Source organism: Leptidea sinapis, chromosome 28, assembly GCF_905404315.1.
Source record: "Leptidea sinapis chromosome 28, ilLepSina1.1, whole genome shotgun sequence".
In the NCBI taxonomy this organism is placed as follows: domain Eukaryota; kingdom Metazoa; phylum Arthropoda; class Insecta; order Lepidoptera; family Pieridae; genus Leptidea; species Leptidea sinapis.
Genome location: NC_066292.1, coordinates 1,907,502 through 1,930,572, shown reverse-complemented (window position 1 = coordinate 1,930,572; position 23,071 = coordinate 1,907,502). Strand labels below are relative to the sequence as shown.

General features: G+C 36.6%; 1 protein-coding gene across 8 annotated transcripts in view; it reads left to right on the top strand.

Annotated features, from left to right (window-relative positions):
* The window catches only part of LOC126973077 (probable phospholipid-transporting ATPase IM), a 144,373-nt gene that overhangs the window by 48,933 nt on the left and 72,369 nt on the right, over positions 1-23,071 (top strand). For 4 of the 8 annotated variants that reach the window (XM_050820201.1, XM_050820199.1, XM_050820200.1 and 1 more), the window contains exons 1-2: positions 3,489-3,840; positions 18,894-18,952. In XM_050820201.1, the coding sequence (XP_050676158.1) occupies positions 3,660-3,840; positions 18,894-18,952 (240 nt within the window). In that variant the 5' untranslated portion in view covers positions 3,489-3,659. Of the gene's footprint in view, positions 1-3,488; positions 3,841-18,893; positions 18,953-23,071 lie in introns of those variants that run through there. The other 4 variants (XM_050820205.1, XM_050820202.1, XM_050820203.1 and 1 more) reach the window with 2 other exon arrangements.

Here is a 23,071-nt window from a genome sequence, read left to right as displayed (position 1 = left end):
AAACACTTGAATTTAATAATTCTTATATTTTCTACATTTGATTTTATATTGCTACTTCTGTTGTAACGGAAACTCTTTGTGCTTTAACACTAGTGCTATATATATTGAGGTTCTCATCGAGGTAAGCACTGCCTAATAGCCTATATGTTATGCACGTCTCTGAGGTCATGCCCTACCATATTATGAACATTGGTTTTCGCTACCCGTGACTGAATGTCCACTCCACAGATTTACAATATACCAATAACTAGCTTATACCAGTGGGAGGCTCCTTTGCACAGGATGCCGGCTAGATTATGGGTACCACAACCGCGCCTATTTCTGCCGTGGAGCAGTAATGTGTAAGCATTACTGTGTTTCGGTCTGAAGGGCGCCGTAGCTAGTAAAATTACTGGGCAAATGAGACTTAATAACATCTTATGTCTCAAGGTGACGAGCACAGTTGTAGTGCCGCTCAGAATTTTTGGGGTTTATCAAGAATCCTGAGCGGCACTGCGTTGTAATGGGCAGGGTATATCAATTACCATCAGCTGAACGTCCTGCTCGTCTCGTCCCTTATTTTCATAAAAACTAGCTTATAGCCGAACTAAGCGTGCTAGAGAGATAAACTAATCTTACGGAGATACAGCGCGATAGTGTATTAATGAAAGACTTATTTAATATTATTGAGACTATTTTACATTCAACTGGCGGACCCGACAGACGTTGTTCTGCTATAAAAAAAACTCTTGCGGGTGGAATTTCTTTAAATCCGTTCTTAGCTGATATCTACTCGGCGAAAGGAATATTTCTACCAAATTTCAAGTCTCTACGCCTTATGGTTCCAGAGATATCGTGATGAGTGACTATACTATATATATATATACGTGGAAATCTCTTATATACATATATATAGATAATAATTGAATAATGATTAACAGAAGTAATATGCATGCGTTCTCAGCCACCTTGACAGTTAGATAGAGACTAGCCTATAGAGTTGGAAAGCAAACGTAGTGAGGCGACATTTATAATTATAACAGATAGAAATGGAAAGAGTATCTATTGGCACTGTAACTGGTTTTTATTGACAAGTCATAAACAGTCAGCCACGCATGGCATTAGCTCCCTTGTTTTTTGAATGTTAAACTAGCTAACGCACATATTTACAAATATAATTCTTAACGCATTATTGGGTTGTCAGGTCGTTTTTTTGTAGTGTAAGTATCAGAAAAACCGATGTTTCCAATTCTAAACTGCCATTTTTTATTTTTCTTTCATAAAAATAATTAAAAAGCTTACACGGTGTGTCCGACTCGCTCTTGACCGGTTTTGATTGCAAAAGTGTCAACATTTTATTTTGAATCAATTAAATCAATGTAATTTGACGAGGCCGCGGCCGACTCTTTGGCCAGTGCCCAGTGGTGACGAATTTAGAATAATATAGTATAATATAATAATATATATTATTATATGTATAGCCGAGTGGTTAGCGACCCTACCCACTAAGCTAGAGGTCCTGGGTTCGAATACCGGTATGTTTGTTTCCAAGTCATGGATGTTTATATGTTTGTATGATGATTTGATTGATGATATTTATGTATGTTTAAGTAAGTATATTGTATTAAATATATCATTGTCTTGTAACCCATAACACAGACTATATATACTTAGCTTGGGGCAAGATAATTTGTGTAAAAAGTGTGTCAATATTATTATTATTATATAGTATTGCTGTTAACAAATTTCTGTAAAATAGGAATATTTAAAACACCTCAATAGTGCGAGGCTCCTTTGCACAGGATGCCGGCTAGATTATGGGTACCACAACGGCGACTATTTCTGCCGTGAAGCAGTAATGTGCAAACATTACTGTGTTTCGGTTTGAAGGGCGCCATAGCTAGTAAAATTACTGGGCAAATGAGACTTAACATCTTATGTCTCAAGGTGACGAGCGCAGTTGTCGTGCCGCTCAGAATAAAAGTGAACTGCACTGCATTGTAACGGGCAGGGCGTATCAATTACCATCAGCTGAACGTCCTCCTCGTCTCGACCCTTATTGTCATAAACAAAAACCTCTTCTTCTTCTATCGGTCAATGAAGGTTATATTTAAAAAGAACTTTAAAGTGACTCAAATGAAATCGATGACAATTTACTCAGATTTCCACATCGGGTCGTAAGATTAGCTTGATTTTTACAGAAACATATATAAATTATAAATATATGTTATACATTGGCGTGTGATTAGGAGCACACGACAGAAGTGAACACTTCATAAAGGCCAGGTTAATCAAGGATTAACACTTACAATATTATAATATAATGGTAATTTACTCTAATAAATATATAATAATTAATTACATACATACATATAATCACGCCTCTTTCCCGTAGGGGTAGGCAGAGACCACTACTTTCCACTTGCTACGATCCTTGCATACTTGTTTCGCTTCGGTTAGGGGTACTCTTGACTTGGCCTTTTTTCAAGACGTCCCTGATTTGGTCTCGAAACATCCTCCTAGGTCTACACCTACGTTGGAAGGGGTAGCCCTTCCAATTCATTCACACTGGCTTTAAACACTATTTTCGTGAATCGATTTTCCTTCATTCTCTCGACATGGCCAAACCATCTCAGCATACCTTTCACATCACAACATCTTCTTTCAGACCACAACGCTTCCTTATCTCACTATTTCTTATTCTGTCACTCAGTTTAACTACTATCATACTTCACAACGCTCTCATCTCAACTGCATTTATTCTGCTTTCATGATTCTTCTGCCATACCCAACTTTCACATCCGTACACGAGTGTTGGAACCAAAACCCCCTCATGCACAGCCAAACGAGCCTTGTTAGACACCTTATGCCTGTTCATAAAGGAGTGCAGAGCTCCATTCACCATTTTTCTTGCATCAACTCTTCCTTCAATATCACTGTCATACTTTCCATCTCTTGTAAACTTTGAACCCAGATACACAATATATATATAATAAATTATTCTAGTAAATTAACCTACCGAGCGAGTCTCCTTTAGTCATCGGCTCCATATTAACCGAACGATCGTTACACAGCCGAACGTGACGCCTCATTATTATGAAATATGTAATGCTCACATTCACTTATCAGCATGCCTAAAGAAGTTTTCGCTTCTCTAATTGTCACGTGGCTATCTGGTATATGATATATCTTTCGTCTGGTTTCCACTAGTTAATTGTTTCGTTAGTTTATTGCTCCATCCTTTGTAGTAACAAAAGTATTATTGATTTCGTATTAGAATGTAGTAAGGCGGGAGAAGTATAGTGTGTCCTTCGCGTATTTTACTTTGTTGCTGCCGTAGAGACGTTTTTGTACAGCATCTAGCATTTAGTTCTCACAAGCAAAAATATTTTCATAGAAATATTATGCATTGTCTGTAGCGAGCTTGTGAGAGTAAATCGCATGGCAGACGAATGAATGGTGCGCGCGCAGTTGCGATGGCGCTAGTGCGGCGAGTCGGCGAGTATCGGCCCCGCGGCGGGCTAAGACGCGCGTGTTTTCGTGCTTGTGTTGAATGGCTGCAAGTGTCCATCCAAGTGGTGACGTGCTGGTGTCCACTTCAGTGCCGGGACTGAGTGGTTGTCGCTAGGCCAAGTGTCTGCAGTAGTGGTGGAGCCGTGGAAAGCTGTCCACATGCGCGGATGTGCACGCGGCCGGAAGCCGTCGAGCTGGAGGAACTGGGCGCGGAGGAGCCGCACTATCCGCCGCGGGCGCTGCGCCTCTCCCTCCTGGAGCTGCTGGGGAAGCTCGTCCGCAGAGAACCCGCTGCGCCGCGCCGCCGACACAGACACAGTCACAGATTCCGCACCTTCGTTGCCTGTGGTCTGTATACAACAAATGCCTTAGGACTTTTTCATTGTATCATCTACATTTTCAGTTTAATTTCCGCTATTATTTCTATTTTAATTTATTTAGATTCGGGACTCGTACTTAGCTCTATTTACAATAACGTGAAAATCAACTTTTCGGCAAACGCTACTACGGAATTGAATTTGCAGATACTTTTAATAAAAAAACCGAAAGCAAAGGTTATTTTTTAAGAAGAACGTCTTCTGGGAATACTTTCCCTTTTTTATTTAAATTTCGTCTTGATTGTTGATTAAGTACTACACGTTACAAGTTTGTAACTATATAGGTAAGTGTTTGTATATTATTTTTAGCTTTTACTTTATCATGCGACATAGCCAATGATTCATCTAATATTGTTTAATACTATATCACCCTTAGTCATAAATTTAGAGGATTTAAAAGTGCGTTACCGGCCTTTCTAGCTCATAATATTGCGGTTATGATTGTCTACAACAGTAGCACTTACTATGTATCCAGTAGAAAATCATAATACCAAATTATTACCCTTACAATGTGTTCAGCAATTATAGTCCAGTATACTAACACAATAACCTATTTGAAGTTATCTATTGAGTATGTTATATTTCTATAATCATACATGGTATTGAGGTTTTCCCAAATACCCGAGCTATCACACAGTTCCGCTCTGCGTCATTGTACGTGTTCTCTGTGTAATATATGCGTTTGGATTAAGAACTTCATTAGAACGTTGAGAAATCCCGGGTAATAAAGATGTGCGATTGTTTTGGCTCATGTTCGCAGTAGTGGTGGCAGTGAGTTGTTGAGTCAGATATTGTGTTGAATGGGTGTTACACAATGGCCAAGCCAAGGTCGGCGCCGCGACCCGCCGGTCAACGGCCCGGCTCCGGCTGATGCCAACCGAATCCTCTCTGATCCCTAGCGCATTCTCCTTATTGATTTTCATCTGGGCGCCGATTTGTAATAAAATATTAGGAGCATTCTTTAACCGTTTATGTAGACGTATATTTTGGGAAAGCTATACCCAATACAACTCTGTATATTATTATTTGAATAAATTTTTACCATTTTCTTGTTGCATTTGTAAATAAATGCATTTATTGTTTAAAGTGATATATTGTGAATGTAATATATTTACGTAATTAAAAAATGTGGCTACAAATTGAGTAAATAGTACGTACTCAAGTGCCCACTTGGTTTTGTGTAAAGTTTCCAATAGAATCAAAAATTAATAAAGTTTCTTTAAATGTGGTTTCAATTTATTTAAAATATGTCGTGGAAATTACGTCGCATTTTGCCACTTGATTTCAGGTGTCGGGTTTTATCCCAGGGTATTCAAGTATAGCAAATAGAAATTCTTTATGAACAAATTCGGACGGGACAACCACGTACCGTTCTAAATCATTAATTTATAGGACACAACGATTACGTCATCGACTCGCCGCGTCGTTCCACTTGTTATTTGACAACAGCTCTGTAGACTGTAATATGCACGCCATCCTTTGTAAAACAATATAATAAACCATCTTGTCACGCTGAAGGATACCACCTCTATTCACCACGATCCTGACCTACTTACGCCTTCCACTTACATCGACCCTTTCAGGCTTTTTGTACTCTTCATTCATTTTTTAATGAGAAAAAGTTATGAGATGGGTAAGTACCTACTCATCTTATACTCAGCCCATAGCAATGCAGTGCCGCTCAGGATTCCCTATTGAACTCGAAATTCTGAGCGGTATCGCGATTGCGCTCATCACTGTGACACCAAACCAAACCAATTCATTTAATTGCATAGATTGAGTGGTACATTGGTGTTACATTATAATCATAGGTGCTAACAATCTGCCGGGTAGGCATGCAAAAATAATATTTTACAATTCTTACTCTAAGTTTACCGTGAAAAACATACCACATAAAAACCAAATTATTCATAAAAGTCTATCCACCATAATATTATAATAAAATTGCTTACTAAAAATGTTAATTTGAAATATCTGAATTAACTTATTCTATTGACTATAGATTCATGTCTGTTAAATACTCTTTAACTGAATAATATTTCTTCGCCATTAAAAATTTCCTTAATTTTGACTTGACACATATTGGGCCTGCCACACACTCGACGAGTGGCATAGGAGCGAGCGATGGATGGAGGCACTGACGTAATGTGGCAACGACAATCTTCATGCCCAACATCATGCTCCTCGACGTGCCCACCACTCCCTCTTTTGTCGGTTTTTTGAGCGCGAGTCAAAGGAACAACTGCGAGACGACGTCATTAATTGCGCGAGTAGAACATTGTGTGGGCTGAGCCGGCGACATTTAGGTTTTGAGAGGAGTATAGCAATGAACAGCGCGAGAGGAATAGTGTGGCGGGCATATTTAGTCTCCCTAGTTCAGTAATTTCACTAGCTACGGCGCTCTTCAACACAACCGAAACATAAAAAAGAGTGTGTGTACTTATCTGTGCACGCAAGAAGTTATACTTCTTTGGCCTAACGAAGCAAAAATCATTAAAATAATTTATTTCTCGTGCTATTCTACGATTTTAGACAGAACAATTTTGTAAAAATCGTGACTTTGACAATTAATAATTTAATAATGAATACGGCTGCACGGTCTTGAACCCTTTGCCTGTCCTAATAATGGACGAAGAAACCAAAAAAAAAAAATAACGAATGACGCAAACGTCAGAAAATTTTAGGAACCAACTTCAAACCTGTTACTTTTGTGTTACAGTGATGCGCGCGCAATTTAAAATTTCACTCTCATCATTTTTTCATAGCGCGCCTAAGTGAAGTGAAGTATAACTCCAATAATGATTGCACGCAACTGCTTCACGGATGAAAAAGTCGCCGCTGTGGTACCCTAGCCTATCCTGTGCAAAAAGCTATAGCAACAAGCCCACCACTCCCTTCCAACAAAATCTATTATACATTTATTCAGTCCATCTCCTTTTGATCCACCCTCTCAACGAGACCGATTATTAACCCCAATATTTCGTCTCACTTGTTTTGTATTAAGTTTGAGACTGCCAATATAGTTTTAGCATTACTTCTTCCTCTTAAGGAAACTTCACGAGGATAATCTATTATTTTAATACCTATATGTAATAAGTTATTTTGGATTTGGTTAATGTGAATAGTGTGCGTGGTGATGTCATTATTGTGCTCGTCAGCTACTGCTGAGTAAGTCAGATAAGATAAGTGCTTGTAGCATTGCTGTCAAATAATCTTCTATACAGTGGGCAAGGTTGCCGTTCTACAGAAAAAATCCACTAGAAGCAAGATTTTCCTTATTCTTAAAATCCATAGGTATATTTTCGTGCTACCATTGGACTAGTTGAAAAAACTTGCCAAATCTTATGCATTAATACAATGTATAGTGTCTATTTATTAAGACAAAACCTAAACAAGTGCGTATTTCGTTTCAACATTTCTGATCTAACAAATTAAAAATAAAACAATTACCTCGGTACGTTGCTGTACCTAAGTTTCAATATCAATTAACGGCAGCTTTCAATAACCTAGCTATCCTCAGTTTAACTTACCAGAGGTAGTGAAATCTATCCTTTTACGCTTACTTACATTTGAATAACCTATCGACATAAATCATTGGACTAGTAATACTGGAAATAACTATGGATAGATAAGATCTTGTCATTAAACGGTGACAGCAATGTATCCGTAACTAGAGATACGTTATTGAAAACGGCCGGTAGTAAGTAATTAAGTAGTAATAGAAGTATGGATCCAGATCTTCAAAAAGAACTTCAGCGAAAGTAGAAGCCTCGCCAATGTCTCCAGTTCCTATCTTTGATTTGCCTTCATTGGCTCTTCTGGCTCTCCCACTCGTTTCTGTAATGCTGTGTGTACTGCTTCTTTTTCAACGGAGCTTCCATACTGTCGAATCTTCAAAATTAATATTTTTTCACGCGGAATGTTACAAAATATTAACTCTTTAAGAAATGAGCCTGAATGAGCAGTATTTTTATCTCACTCATTAGTGGTAGTAATAAACAAAATAGTTGATAAGTGATCGAACCACATTGAATTATTCATTATTTTATTATTAACAGTGTTAGCAGCAGTAGATTACAAAATTAAACATACGATAAAATTAATTAACTTATTTGAAATTAATTACTTTGTAAAAATAATCGCAATCTCAAACGCTAAATTTAACCCGCTAAACATTGTTAGCGAGTAAGTCCCAAAAACGGAAACCCTCCTACCAATCTATTGCAATTGTTAAAATGGAATGTGATTTTTATGAATCTTTTATACTTATAAATCTTTTGTACAGCTTACATACCTAAGAGGGTACAAGACTTGGTCTTCCCAAAGACTACCTACGAGAGAGTGATGTTACCTACTACGTTTATTAAGTCTGCAGTGCCCCCTTAGGGTCTCGGTTAGAATGCGTAAGTTTTCTCTAAATAACGAACACATTTTCGCTTTCCATCGAGCCAAACTGTCCAAAAAAATGTAGCTTTTATTACATTAGCTTGAACTGTAAGTATGTAAAGGAATCTTTGAAAGTCATTTTCACCATATCAAGATGTCCGGTATTTTTGAAATTTTGCATAATAACAATTAAATACCTAAGTTACGTAACTTTTAACCTGTCACAAAAGATTATTTGTGGTTAACCTTCTAAATCTTTAAACACATTCGTTTAAAATCCTGCTCTACTCGTAATTTGTTCAAGGTCTCCAGCTGTACGTGCCTTTGTTCTAAATAATAAGTCATGTGGAATACAGGTTGTGGCACAGACGCCTCCATTGTTTGTGGCCTGTCATAATATGGACGTATATTAGACGACTTCACAGTTCTGGCCTCGTTGAAAAGTTTTACAAACAATGTTTATGATAGTACCTATAATAAATGATATAGCTGTTAAAGTAGTGTAGTGTAAGGAAAAAGTTCAGTATACTAATAAATAGCATTGATACATACAGAAAAATTAAATTAAATTTAACTTGGGGCAACGAGAACAACGATTTCAATTCTAAATCGTGTCTGAACGCAACAGGGGAACATGAAAATATGTCGATGTCAAGAAAACATTTGTTATAAGATTTACACATCCTGTGTTATGGCGCGCGATACCCAATGTTTGTTCTTGGAGACGATAGTTCAATAGCAATGCATGAGCGGGGAGACCTGGGACGTGAAAGCTTATGAGACTCAGGAGCACAGAAGAAGTAAAAAATCAGTTATTTCGAATAACCCGTTGTAATTTACATATTATTTTTCCTCCAGAACTCTAAAGTATATTATAATAATTTCACCTGAAAATTAGGTCCAATCAATCAATCAATCAATGTAAATGTCAATATTTAATTTCGAAAACGTGTGTCTTAAACTTGAAAATATATCATGTGTACCAATATATCATGTAAGTATACCTCTAGCTCTACTATACTAATGCACCAATCATTTGCAAAACTTACTCTTGATGTGCATGTAGAAAATGTACTTAATAAAGCTTACCGAATGCTAGGTTTCATAACAAGAAATACTAAACCCTTTAAGCGGAAAGACACATTTACCTGCCTCTTTAATAGTCTAGTTAGATCTCATCTAGAATATGTGTCACCAATCTGGAATCCGTTTTATGCAATCTACATTCAAAAATTAGAAATTATTCAAAAAAAAAAATTAAGAACTCTTAATTACCGTATGCGTATATGCTGCTCGTACAATGAACTGTTAGTTAAACATAATACCCTATCCTTGAGTAACCGTAGACGGTTAATTGACGCAGTGACGTTGTATAAAATTTGTAATGGCGAGATAAAGTCATCCCAATTGTTATCTGAGATTAATTTCCGTGTACCATCTATAGCCACTAGATCACAAAACTTATTTCACCTCTCTAAAGCTAGGACCAATATTGGTAAACGTGCGCCACTTCACAGAATATGTACACTACATAATCTCAGGTTGAATAACATTGATATGTTTTCGTGCTACCTTTTTACCTATAAAACTAATCTTAAAACAATATTCAGTTCTAATCAAACTTAAATCTTATTATTTCTGTTTTCTACATTGTAGTTTTACAATAATATAGCTTACTTTTACCAAGTTTTACTTACCTTTGCTACGATTAACTTGTATTGTAAGTTGTACGTGCACGCTTGCACCTTAGCAGATGTCGCTTTTATCTTTAACGTCTATGTTCTCAGTGAGACGTTCTAAGGGAATAATTGTAATTATTTTAGTTAGTTATAATTTGTAATGTATCTAATCTTTTGTTTCTGTTTTTGTCTCCAATATAGTAAATAAATAAAATAAATTCAATATCAACCAAAAATTAAATCAATATATTCAAATGGTTTTGCGGTAAATTCTCTCAACAATCACCCGATCAATTGAATAAAACTTGGTCATTTCTATATTGCAAATAACGAAACTTCTCCATCAGTGCCCCGAAGATTGAACAACACAGGGATTTTTATTTATGCGATGTAGTTATACCTACCTACTGTTCGTTTATTTAGTGGAAATTCTTACGCTTGCGGTATATTGCCAGACGTTTACGACTGGCTGAACTTGGGCTTGAAATAGATTATATTTTAATACACTTGAGTATATTTAGTTAGGCTAAATATTTGCGTTCGCTGCCCTATGACGGCTTACGACTTACTCTGGGGATTACGGTGTGTCATGCGGCCGGCCAAGGTTACACTGCGTAATACGCTATCACGAACGTGACATACCACAGGCCTAAATGAGATTCGTACCTGAATGGACAATATTCAATAACTTAGTTGTCGACGAAACGCTTAAGATGGCTGAAACAATAAACACTGATTTATAGATTAATTGGTACGAAATCGCATGGTTTTTTTGTTATATTTGTAGTTTAAATATTTTTATTTAAAATAGCTATATGTTTCAGTTTTATACTGTTTTCCCTCACTATGCACAATTTATATTATCATGCTCGAAACTTATAAGGTTTCTCAGGCGTGTCAGTTATAATAATGCTATTCATCTTCCTGTCTGAGTGTTTTTCTAGGCAATGCCTTTGCATATGATCGGATACTTTCAATCTAATCTAAATACCCTCTACTGCCACGTGGGGCCAGCGAAGCCGGCCATGCTCTTTTTGACCGAGATATGTATCAGTATTATGTCTCGTCATAGATATTAATACATCTTAGCTCTCCTACCCGGTGTTTAAACCGGAGCATTTCTTTATACCACGGGCTGAGTAAAAATGAGGAACAGCACCTATCCGTTTTCTGGCTCCGCGTAGACTGTGATGAATATCTGTGAATCTAAACATACCTACTTAAGTATATCCAAATAGCTACAGATTGCTTGTTGGAGCAGATGCCCACGGCAAAGATGGTGCTTTTTGGCGATTTGATCGCCCACCACGCCCAATAGCTTGATTCATGTACCTTATGTTTGGCATATGGGGAGATCTGTTCACGACTTCGCACAGGGCAGACCGGTAGGTCATACAAATGGGTATTGCGCCGACGCAAATCCCAGACATGGAACATCATACACCTTCTGGACCTTTTGTTGACCTTCCGTTCCGGCTGATACCTGGTTTCCATTGACCCCCCTTTTGGGGTCGATTAACCTCTGCCTGATCGGGACTCCGAACCGATCACGCATTACCCTGTAAACGAGTGTTGTTCTCAACTCGGGCGGACGCTCCCCAGTACCAGCTTCTTCCATTTAACTGCAGCACGAATCATCGACGATCAAGTCAGATCGGCTTGATTATTTGGCGTTGCGTAGAGATGAGGGCTCCGTTGAAATGATCAGGGGGATTTTCGGGTTGATACTAATTGTAGCCGATTTCCACTACCGGACATTACGTCGAAATGCGATATTTCACACGCATTATGTAGACGTCTGGTATTCGACATCCACGCGGTTCCTTTATCACTTCCCATGAATTGTACCTCTCGCCTGCTTACCCCCCTTTTCGTATAAAAACAGTCAGCGAGTGTTTGGCATTAATGTACTAAATAAACGTACGATGGCTATCTGTCTGTTACAAGGTTGTTTGTCAATATCCGTTCCACTAAGGTTTTTAGTGACTGTAGAGATACGAACATTGATTTAAAATATATCGGTATAACCACGGCGACGTCGCGGTCGGCGAGGAAGTCCGATTCAAGCTTAGCCGGTTTTTATTAACGTTACCATATTATGGCGGTAAGCCATATCTTCAGTTGTAGTTTTATTTCGCACATCAAAGAACCCTAGAAAATGTCACCCATTCCCGAGAAAGTTTAAGCGTTAATTAATGCTATAATTATTGCTGTAACACGGGCGGTAGACGATAACGTAGCGTGGCCGTAGCATAATTAAGCATAATAATTTGTCCTACTAAAGCCACGAATGACGTAGATAGTTAATTCGCAGCAAAAAGAGGCATGAATGAAAGTAAAACGCTAAATAAAACTCAACGACCTTCAACGCTGCCTTAGGAGCGTAGTGGTGAGTAATCGGAGCATCGTATATATAGAGTGGAACTACCCTAATACAGCCACTTATGTATAATATTTTTTATTAAAACATTTTTTTTCTGATAATCATACAGTTATAATATACCTACTGCCATTGATCTTCTGACTTCATATTATATAAACAATAAAGTCAATGTGAAATGCGTGACTCCTCTTAATAAAGGGTTTCCACAAGGGTCAATTTTTGGACACATCCTCTTCCTAACAACTATTAACATTAATGATCTACCTAACTTTGTAGAAAGAAAGCATAAGATAGTATTGTTTGCGGATAACACTTCACCCAATTGTAAATAGAGTAAGTTATGTATGACTAAGTAAACAATGTTCTTTCTGACATCATGGACCTGTTTAGCGCCAATAAATTGTTATAATATAGCAAATTAGCGCCTATTGTTAAATATCAAGAAAACTAAATATATAAAACAGTGATATAATATATTACTTGATTCCTAATTACAATGGGTCCGACATATATAAGGATTTTGGCTAATTGATCATAGAAAGGGTGGGGACTTTCATCTCGATAACTCTAGACCACACACACTCCATGGCAAAAAGTCATCGAACAAAAGGGCACTTTTACATACCATAGATCTGCGAGTTAATTAAGCTTTTATGTGTATATAAAGTGGAACACCAGTGGAAAAGCTTTTATGTGCGTAAAAGGGCAGAGATCGATTGGCGACGGCGCGGCGCCAAGCCTCTGCGAGCTTATGCTTAGATTATCACTATGCGTCCAAATGTATTAGTCTGTTAATTCACGCTCAGTTGTTTTTTTTATATTATTTGGCATATTATATAAATATCGGAATACTGGGTCTCGAGATAGGAAAGGCTTGCTAATTCCGCGGTCATGTAACAGGTAAAGCCATATCGGGTTCGAAGGAACTCGGGGTCATTATAAAGAATATAGACAATATTTCAAGCCGCACCTCAGACTAGTACTCTACAAGCCATAGGTTCGGCCACACGTGGAGTATTGCTTTCATCTCTGTCCTGGCCTGGGGCGCACACACTAATTTCAGCTCGAACCATTTGATCGCGTGTATCGCAGCAAATGTACTCGAGGGAGTCAATGGCTCGTCTAAGCGTCATGTTCATAAACGGGTGCTGGATTTGTTTGCTGATATATTTATAATAATTTATAATTGGCTCGCAATTTGCATAATACAGGTTGCTGTTATACCGAACCGATACGATTTAGGGACCTTCAACAATAGAGCATACTCCAACCTGCGGAATGCCTCCAGCCGGCAACGCAACTGTTGCCGGCCAACATCCTTGTTTTGCGGATGTCCACAGGCGGCTGCCTCCCCACTCCCCATAACGGGAGCATCTTGCTCGTTTGTCCCCTCTTACATAACAATACCTTTATTTATTTAGGGTGTGTGTGTATGTATTGATGCATCTATAACTGTACTCAATAAGTTTATTTCTTTTGATCAATTCCAACTAGGCTTGTGGGGTTTGATGCTGGGAGAGTTTCTTGCGCCTTTTCTTCTCTGTCAGAGTGTGTTTGTAAAGCGGTGGTGGAAGTGCAATCAAAAAGAATTGTAAAGGAATAAATTTTGAGCAAATAAATGCCTTATATGTCTTTGAGCTTTTAAACTGGTGCCAATTCTTGCTGAAAGGTCCATTCTTGGTTTTGGAACACGGTGTTAAAGGACTTAACTAAACACCTTCTCAAGAATCGTATCTTTCTTTTATAGCTTACACCGTACCAAAGCATCATTGAAAACTTATAATGGACACGTTGTACCAACTGGCTATGACTAATGGAGAAGCTAGAAGGTACATATACATACTTAAGAATTTAAAAAATTGCTTTTGGCTCTATCCGCCTTTGTGCAAAGAAAGCACAGCAATTCGGTTCTCTCCATCACCAAAAAATTGAAGACCACAAGAATAATATCTAACACAGATGGGCATGAAATTCAGAAACTACCATGAAAAATTAGATACTCATGCAAGAGCGCTTTCGCACTACGTCCGATCAGAGTCCGATCCGTATCCGTGAAAACACGGTCCGGAGTAGTCGTCCAACTATATCAATGGTAGTTTACGTACTAGATCCGGCTTCCGTCATCCGATTTTGTTCCCGTCAACCGAACTACCAACAACAACGTCTACGACTATTTCGGACCGTGTTTTCACGGATACGGATCAGGGGCCTACTCCTAAAATCGATATTCGATATATAGATAGTAACATCGTATTCAATGTCGAAATGATGATTGAACGAACGAAACATTTTTCGATATTATCGGTCCTAACCCTACTCTTAGTTAATTTCGTTAATTCGAATTTGACAAATACAACGTACAAACAATCTCAACGACACCTTCTAGGCTGTCGTTGCTATTATCGTTTCAATTTGTATAGATATATTTGCCATTCAATATGCATACTTAATAAATATTATTAAAATAATTAGATGTGATTTACTATTCAACAGGATTTTTATACTACCAAGTAATTTAAGTCATTTTGTTGATCGTTTATGCGTAGAAAGTAATGCAAATGGCCGCCTCAGAAATAGGAAGTCGATGAGAAGGGTTGAGTTACTTTTTTTACATTTTACTATCCGCAAGTCTTGTATTATTTATTCAATTTAAAATGGTCATATTATATTCATTACATAATTTTTTCATATTTACATTTTGTGTAAATGATGCAAATAGGTGGTACAGAGTCTGGCATGGTCGTTAGCGCCTAAACTATGTTTTGACTTTTGACACTTAACAGCAATATAGCACAGATAATATTTAGTTTTTCAAGGTTTGCACATAATTCATTCACTCTAACAACATAAAAAAATCAAAGTATTAGTCTACGATGTTGTTACGTTAAAGGATATGGTTCGTAACATTTGTTAGAGTTGGGAAGGTGCAATATATTCGGGGTATTATCGTAATTATATTCGAATATATCGCTGTCGATTTTGCGAGTAGACCTCCTGACTCTGATCGGACGTAGAGCGAAATTGCTCTTACAGTATTTACAGCAAGAACTACACACATAATTTGTCAACTTTAAACCCATGGGCAAGAAGCACAAACCTAATTATTATGTTGTGCCCAATAACAGAATCATCGTAAACTTTTAAGTATAATATAATTTAATGTTCAATATGTTGAAGGGATTGTTCCAATAAACAAATATTGTTTTTCATCGGTCTATTTGAGTAATATGGTATGCGCATTATATTATATTTTTCCTGTTGACATTTCTAGAATAATCATAAGATACATAATATCTTTAAGGGTAAATGTATACACTTCTATAATAAAGTCCCAGCCACTGTTCAGGCATTATCTATAAATAAATTTAAATGTTTTATAAAAAAATGGCTCTGTCGTAAATCCTATTACTCCACTGCTGAATATCTAAATGATCGGACAGCCTGGGACTAGATTGTGATTATTTTATAGCGATAGAAATGACTGTACCATATTGTATATTTTTATTGAAAAGAGCGCAAAAAGGAATGCGGAGGAGAGTTTCTTGCGCCGCTTCTTCTCTCTCAGAGCGCTATTTGTTTCCGAAGCGGTAGTAGTATCTAGTAGTTATTAGAAATGACATCAAAAAGAATTCTAAAGGAATCAATTTTGAGAAAATAAATGCCTTTAAGCCTTTAATCAACGTCATTATGCGAACAAGAGGGCTAATAATATATTCTAAGCAATTTCGTACTAGAAAGTACATAATATGTTACCAACGACGTTCTTATAGAATGTCATTGTATGTTACATATAAATTGTCTATGATGTAATGGATTGCATTTTGTGTAGGTAAGAGATTTAGATATTTTTTTTATTATATTGACATAGATTATATCTATCTCGCGGGAAGATATCTACTGGATTAAGTTAAATTCCTTTACAAGTTTGCAATATTACGTGAATAAACATTTACGGCCTTACAAATAAACTTGGTATAAAATTATAACTGATGATAAACAAAGAAAATGCAAAAGGTTTACAATATTGTTGACAACACTGTCATTACAATGATAATTCTGAAGTTTTCCGAATGACAAGCTGCCTTGCAAATAAACGCGGGAAACGTTTTTTTTTCTTTATTGATTTAGGAGCTTTTATACGTATGTACAGCCCTGCGGAAAACGTTATACATATTATATGTTATATGTCTATCTGTAAACATTTTACATATTCTTGGTTTATGCTTGCCATTTTTATTTGTAAGGCCGTTAATATTTATAACAGAAGATTGCTTGTATGTGAAGTTAAAAGTAAAATAAAACATGCGGGATAAGGTACGCCTGACAGAAGTGAAAACTTAAACTAATCTTAGTCAAAATTATTAAATATTCAAATTGTTTAACTTGAGAAAATCTTAGGTTATTACTTAAATTAATTAAGTAAAGAAAGGAAAGGTTATGTATCAATCAAATCTTTTGTTGATAATAAAATATATTTTATTCTTAGTTACAATTCTTTAATATGTACATTACATTGTGTATCAAAATTATTAGTATCATTATTAAATCTTATAAGAGTAATAATTTCATACCGCTGCCGTGAGCGGTTTACCCTCCCATAAAAAGTTAGCACTTCCAAAATGCAAGCATTAAATCAAATAATTATTTCTACCACACTAAATATATTTATGGCCTAGAAAAATATACAATTTTCCAAGCAGGAATCGAACCCAGTTGCTGGATAGGCAGAAAAGTATTCACGCGGCTCATCTTTATTTTTTTTTTTTTTAGTTGGTAGGTTATATTTCATGCTTGCAGCTGAATAATACATCCATTATTTTTATTTGAAAGGGGGCCAGCGGTCGATCGGTATATAATAGACTTTAAGTATAATTAAATTTTTTTATTGGATTGGGTATGCTATGCCTAGTAGGTCCCTAGTAGGTTACAAGTATCTTTCTTGCATCGTTTCTTCTCTCTCAGCACGCCATTAGTTTATTAAGCGGTGGTATTGTGAAGTTTTCCGGAAATAAAAGCATAATTCATTGAGCTTTAAATTATATTAATATATAAACCTACTAAACCTTTTGTGATACCTTGACATTTATTGTACTTGCTTATAATTAATCTTTGAAAGTACTTAATTTAAATGTAGATGAATAAGTTAGACAAAAACAGAACAGACTTAATGTAAGATATAAAATTCTCATGTCGCGGTGTTTGTAGTTAAACTCCTTCGAAACAGCTTGACCGATTCTCATGAAATTTTGAGTGCATATTGGGTAGGTCTGAGAATCGGACAACATCTATTTTTCATCCCCCTAAATGTTAAGGGTGGTCCACACGAATTTTTATTTTTTATTTTTTTTTTTACCTTTTTTTTATTTGTTTGATTATGAGTCAGCATTAAAAAATACATACAACTTCAAATTTTCATCCATCTACGATCAACAGTTACTTTTGTATCGCGATTTTAATATCGGCAATACAACTTTTGCTGGGTAGTATTATTTTAAAATCAATGACTAATGTCAATTTAGTGGTTCGTTGTATTCTGCTGACATATTGCATAATGTTGCAACGAAAGGCTGCCCCCGACTACTAAAGATATGATTAACGTCACCCAGATTGTGACGTAAATCGTGACTTTTGAATCGGATTTTATTGACAATCTTTCATTATTTTATTTCATATTTTTCTTCACAGGATTTTAGTCAACAACTGTCCAACCCTTTCGGAGATTAATCGGAACCAAATTTTTAATAATTGGTCTTCTATAAAGTGGCGCCTACCTTTTCAAATATTTTTTATAATAATATGTAATAAGGTAACTATAACCAGCTCAATATAATTTAGGACTGTTAAAACGTCACTGATGTTTAAAAAAAATGGCGTGCGTATAAAGTACAAATGTCAGAAGGGATTTTTGTCAATATTAGAAATTATTAGATGTTCTACGTACTCGCGGCCACATGCTAAACCTGAACGATACAACGCTAGTAGGGAAGATGATCAAATATTTCGCGGCCGCGGGTAAACCTGCACGATACAGCGCTAGGAGGGAAGATGTTCTACTTACTCGGGGCCGTGCGTTAAACCTGCACGATGCAACGCTATAGGGAAGATATTCAACGTTTTCGCGGCCGCGCGCTGAACCTATGCGATATAACTCTAGTAGGGAAGATGTTCTACTTACTCGCGGCTGCGCGCTAAACCTACATGCTACAACGCTAGTAGCGAAGTTGTTCTATTATTAGCGGAGCCATGTGCTTCATGATACGTTCACCCTTTCTCACTCTGTCTCGATCGGTCTCAACCTCTCTCTCTTCTTCGACAAAAACGCTGCACATCCTCGTGACGCTAATATTATTGAAGTGAAACATCTTTAGGCGCATGAGGGTAAAATTTTTACGAATGATACGCAAAACTAAACCTTATTCCTGGAATATGAAAACATCGTTCTGGTTGATTTACTTAAAAGTATACCTTCAACTAAACTTAACAATATGCTTATTTATTATTAAAAGTTTTATTTACAATCCAAACAACGATGCTTTGTTTAACCGTGTTGTCTAAATGCAGTCTCATTTGTTGCAGAAAATGAACGAAGAATCAAAGCGAATAACAGAGAGTACAATGCACAGTTCCGCTATGCCGTGAGTATTTAATGTGTAATATTTTTATTTTACTACTTATCTATAGCTACTATTGTCAAACACTTGCTCCTCATGGGACACGTGTGTACATTCTTTGTCGCTAGAGTCTTACGGCAGTTATATTGAGCCACTTATGTCGTCTTTGTTAATAACATGAAAAATTAACAAAAATAATATTGACACACTTTTACACAACTTATCTTGCCCCAAACTAGGCATAGCCAGAACTATGTGCGCAAGACAACGATATGATTAATACAATATACTTATTTAAACATACATAAATACAAATAAACATCAATGACTGGGAAACAAACATCATATAAAGGATTGCACCAACCGGGTTTCGAACCCGGGACCTCTTAAATAATACGCGTCTTAATAAAGCGTTTGGTTCTTGTCGCCGCGGGCAGAGTAATGTATAATATTTGTATAGCGTATTTGAATAACATTTTATATTTAACTAGCTGTACCCGGCAAGTGGTTGAAATTTCATGTAAAGTATTAGGAAAAAAAATTCACATACAGTTTCATCAAAAACTGATGTATGTATTCGAAACGCATAGGAAATAAACGTACAAACATTGATTTTATTTTATAATTCGTATTTAATGTATCAACTTAAAATTATATATACAGCGTAAAAAATACAAAATTAATACTTGTCATTGCGGTATGGAACGAAGCATGCTGAATATAATTCAAAAAACGCATAATATTCGCCATAGTAAAATTAGGCATATTATAACATAAATAGCTGACCCCTGCTGGCCAGAGCTTCCTTAGAGGAAGCCTTCAACTTCCCCTAGAGAGGAGGCCCGGGTTCTTGGTCAAAATAACTTACTTATTTGTAGACTTTTTAGGGGCTCAAATTGTTGAGATCCAGTGTTACTTGTTGTTGCGTAAGGACAAAGAACACTCCGAAAAACTTTTTGACCTGACTGAGATAATATCTGCCAACTGTTTCATCGTACTATCCTCCGCTAACTCTTTCCTTTCTGTCACAACATTGTAGTTTTAAGGAATCTTCTAACATGAATAACATGTTTTCGATTCGAACCTGTTATCCTACCTCAATAGACCTCAGAGTCACTAACCAACCTCCTCGCTTCTTGACGTTTCGCTGGGCCAAAAGGTCGTCAATTATTGTCGGCATTGGTCTTTGTAATTCTACCACTACTTGATGTTGCAATGGTGCATAAGCGGTGATACAACCATTATTATCTGATGATCCACGAGCTCTTTTTGTCCTTCTATTCAAATTAAAAACCCAAAAGTCGTGATTTAGTTAACATTGGGAATGCGATAATTAATTTGATTACCTTATTAATTACGCAACAAAAAGCCAGACCAATAAAGTTGTTCTATTCGTTAAAGCTCGTGCGCCGATGACTCCGCCAATCCTTGATCAAGTATTGTTTCATATCCGTAAGGTGAACGGATTGTTGGTTTTTATTGCTCAGGCATTTCGTCATTATATCACAGAGCCAAGTCTATTTTGTCTCTTTTATGCACAATTTTTAAGACAGTAACAAAACACACTTGATCACTGATTACATATTGACACGTACCTAAAATTAACGTAAACGATATAACATTCCTTTACAAAAGGAATGAAATTTTTCCTCTTGTTTGGCTCATCACTAAGAATTTTATCATGGACATCAAGGATCATTTAAACGTTAAAATTTTTCAAGTGGCAGTTATAAATTAATAATCCCCCCGATAATGAAAGGCTTACAATGCATCATGTATTAGAAAATGAAAGGTTTGAAGAACACTCTATTCTCCTTCGGCCCTTTTTCGGAAAATCTTGTCGTAAGTGACTCTTTTCGTTTCAGAAACAGTTTCAATTGGCCCGTTACATCTCCTTTGCATTAATTACGAAAGGTATTATACTGAGATTTCATATGAGAAACATTTTGACAGAGTGCACTTGCTGTTCACAAAATAATATATAATTATATTTTACTAATTTAAAATAAATTCTTAATTTCAATCATTGCGTTCCCGGTTGGTTTCAAACGCTTGTCACTTCACAAATGTCTCTAAAGATTCCCACGCCACGCGGTCTTGCGCAATTTGGATCCATTTTGGCCCAGAAACTCTTTTGACTTCGTCTTCCCAATATGTTAATTGAAACCGTTTTCTTCTAATATCGTCTCTTGGATACCATTCATTTTTGGGGTCTTAGTGATATAACATTAAACGTGGCTATGTATGTATGTGTATGTGTACTTTATTAATAATTAAGAGGCTCATAGTAATTTCGTGAAATCGCTAAAAGAATAAAATAAAAAAAGCTAAAAAGCCCCATTCGACCTCATATTAAATTACATACTTACCAAAAAGAATGTAAGTACTACGTAAGTAAGAATTGTAATTTAGTTTAGTTTGTAACATAAGTTTGAAGTAGTAGTAATTACAGTATCGCGATTGGCCACGAAGTTTAATCTGACTAAGTTTGAAAGCGAACAGTTGCTTAGAACGTAGTGTATTTCAGCTATCTCCCTTTTTTTTACAAGATTATAGCCGTCATCCGTCAATCTGTTTCATACAATCGAGTGAATCGCTTTTTCCTTAGATACTTTCGCTACCTACCTTCCTACGGTGAGCACCTAGGTTAGAGTGAGTTTCGTAGGTTGATTGCTAACATTAAAAAACTACGTTTAAAAAAAACGACTTCAAAAACTGAAAAGTATAAAATAACTACAAATTTTATTTAATACATCTCTTATGCAAACCTTTACTTTTAATATTAATAAAATACTATTATTTGTATGTGCTACTATTGATAGGTTTTAAGTCAGTGCCAAGCCTTAAACAAAATAAAACTTAATATTATTAACAGCTTACTTACTGTAATTATTTTGGTTGTCTGGCCACGCGTGGTGAGTGTATACCTTTATTACATTTGGCTTGGCACCGACTTAAAACCTATCAATAGGTAGCACATACAAATAATAGTATTTTAATAATATTAAAGGTAAAGGTTTGCATAAGAGGTGTATTAAACAAAATTTTTAGTTATTTTATACTTTTCAGTTTTTGAAGTCGGTATTTTTAAACGTTGTTTTTTTTACGTTTTAGTGTCAGTCAATAATAATATATAATCAGCCTGAATGAAAACTCCAAACGAATTGATAATCTCCTCCTTTTTGAAGTCGGTTAAAAATAAGGAGCTTCACACGTCAGTGAGTCATTACTGTTTCGTGGTCAACGCCCAGCTCTTAAGCGATGTCATAACTATGTGTACTAATTAGATGGCCTCGACTTTATCAGCACGCCAGGCAAAGGAAAATGCATATTCATATTTTTTAAACAATATTATTATCAGTTTAAAAAAGCTTGAGTTAAGTGTGCATTTCTGGCAAATCCGGTGACACTTTAATCCTTAATAAAAAAAAAAGGAGAATATTAATTTAAAACTGCAACTCCTATTTCCGAGTAAGCAAAACAATAAAATAAAATCTATTTTTTTAACCTAGCTCCAGCTACAAAAGTAGGCGCATTCGGTAAAACATTAACTGAACTTCGAATATATGTATCAATTATAGTCGCCATTGGAAATACGAATCGATCATCTTAACGCCGAATACGCTTTCGACTTTCGACTCGGTCTCACCGAATACGCCTACAGTTCCGTAGGGGTCCGTACTCGAAGGGTAACCAACCGGAACCCAATTTTTTTTATTATGTCAATGGATTGGTGTGGAAAAGGAGGACAAACGAGCGAACGGGTCACCTGGTGTTAAGTGATCACCGCCGCCCACATTCTCTTGCAGCACTAGAAGAATCACAGAAGCGTTCCCGGCCTCTAAGGAAGGTGTACGCGCTTTTTTGAAGGTACCCATGTCGTATCGTCTCGGAAACACCGCACAAGGAAACTCATTCCTCAGCTTTGTAGTACGTGGATGAAAGCTCCTTGAAAACCACTGTGGAGGACCGCCCCTCATCCACATGGTGGGGATGATATCCTAATTTGTGGCGTGTCGTGCGAAGGTGGAATTCGGCGGCAGGAATCAGGTGAATCTTCGGAACACTCCCCGTGATAAATGCGTTAGAAGACACACAATGAAGCGACTTCCCTTCGCAACGCCAAGCCAACCAACCAACCCT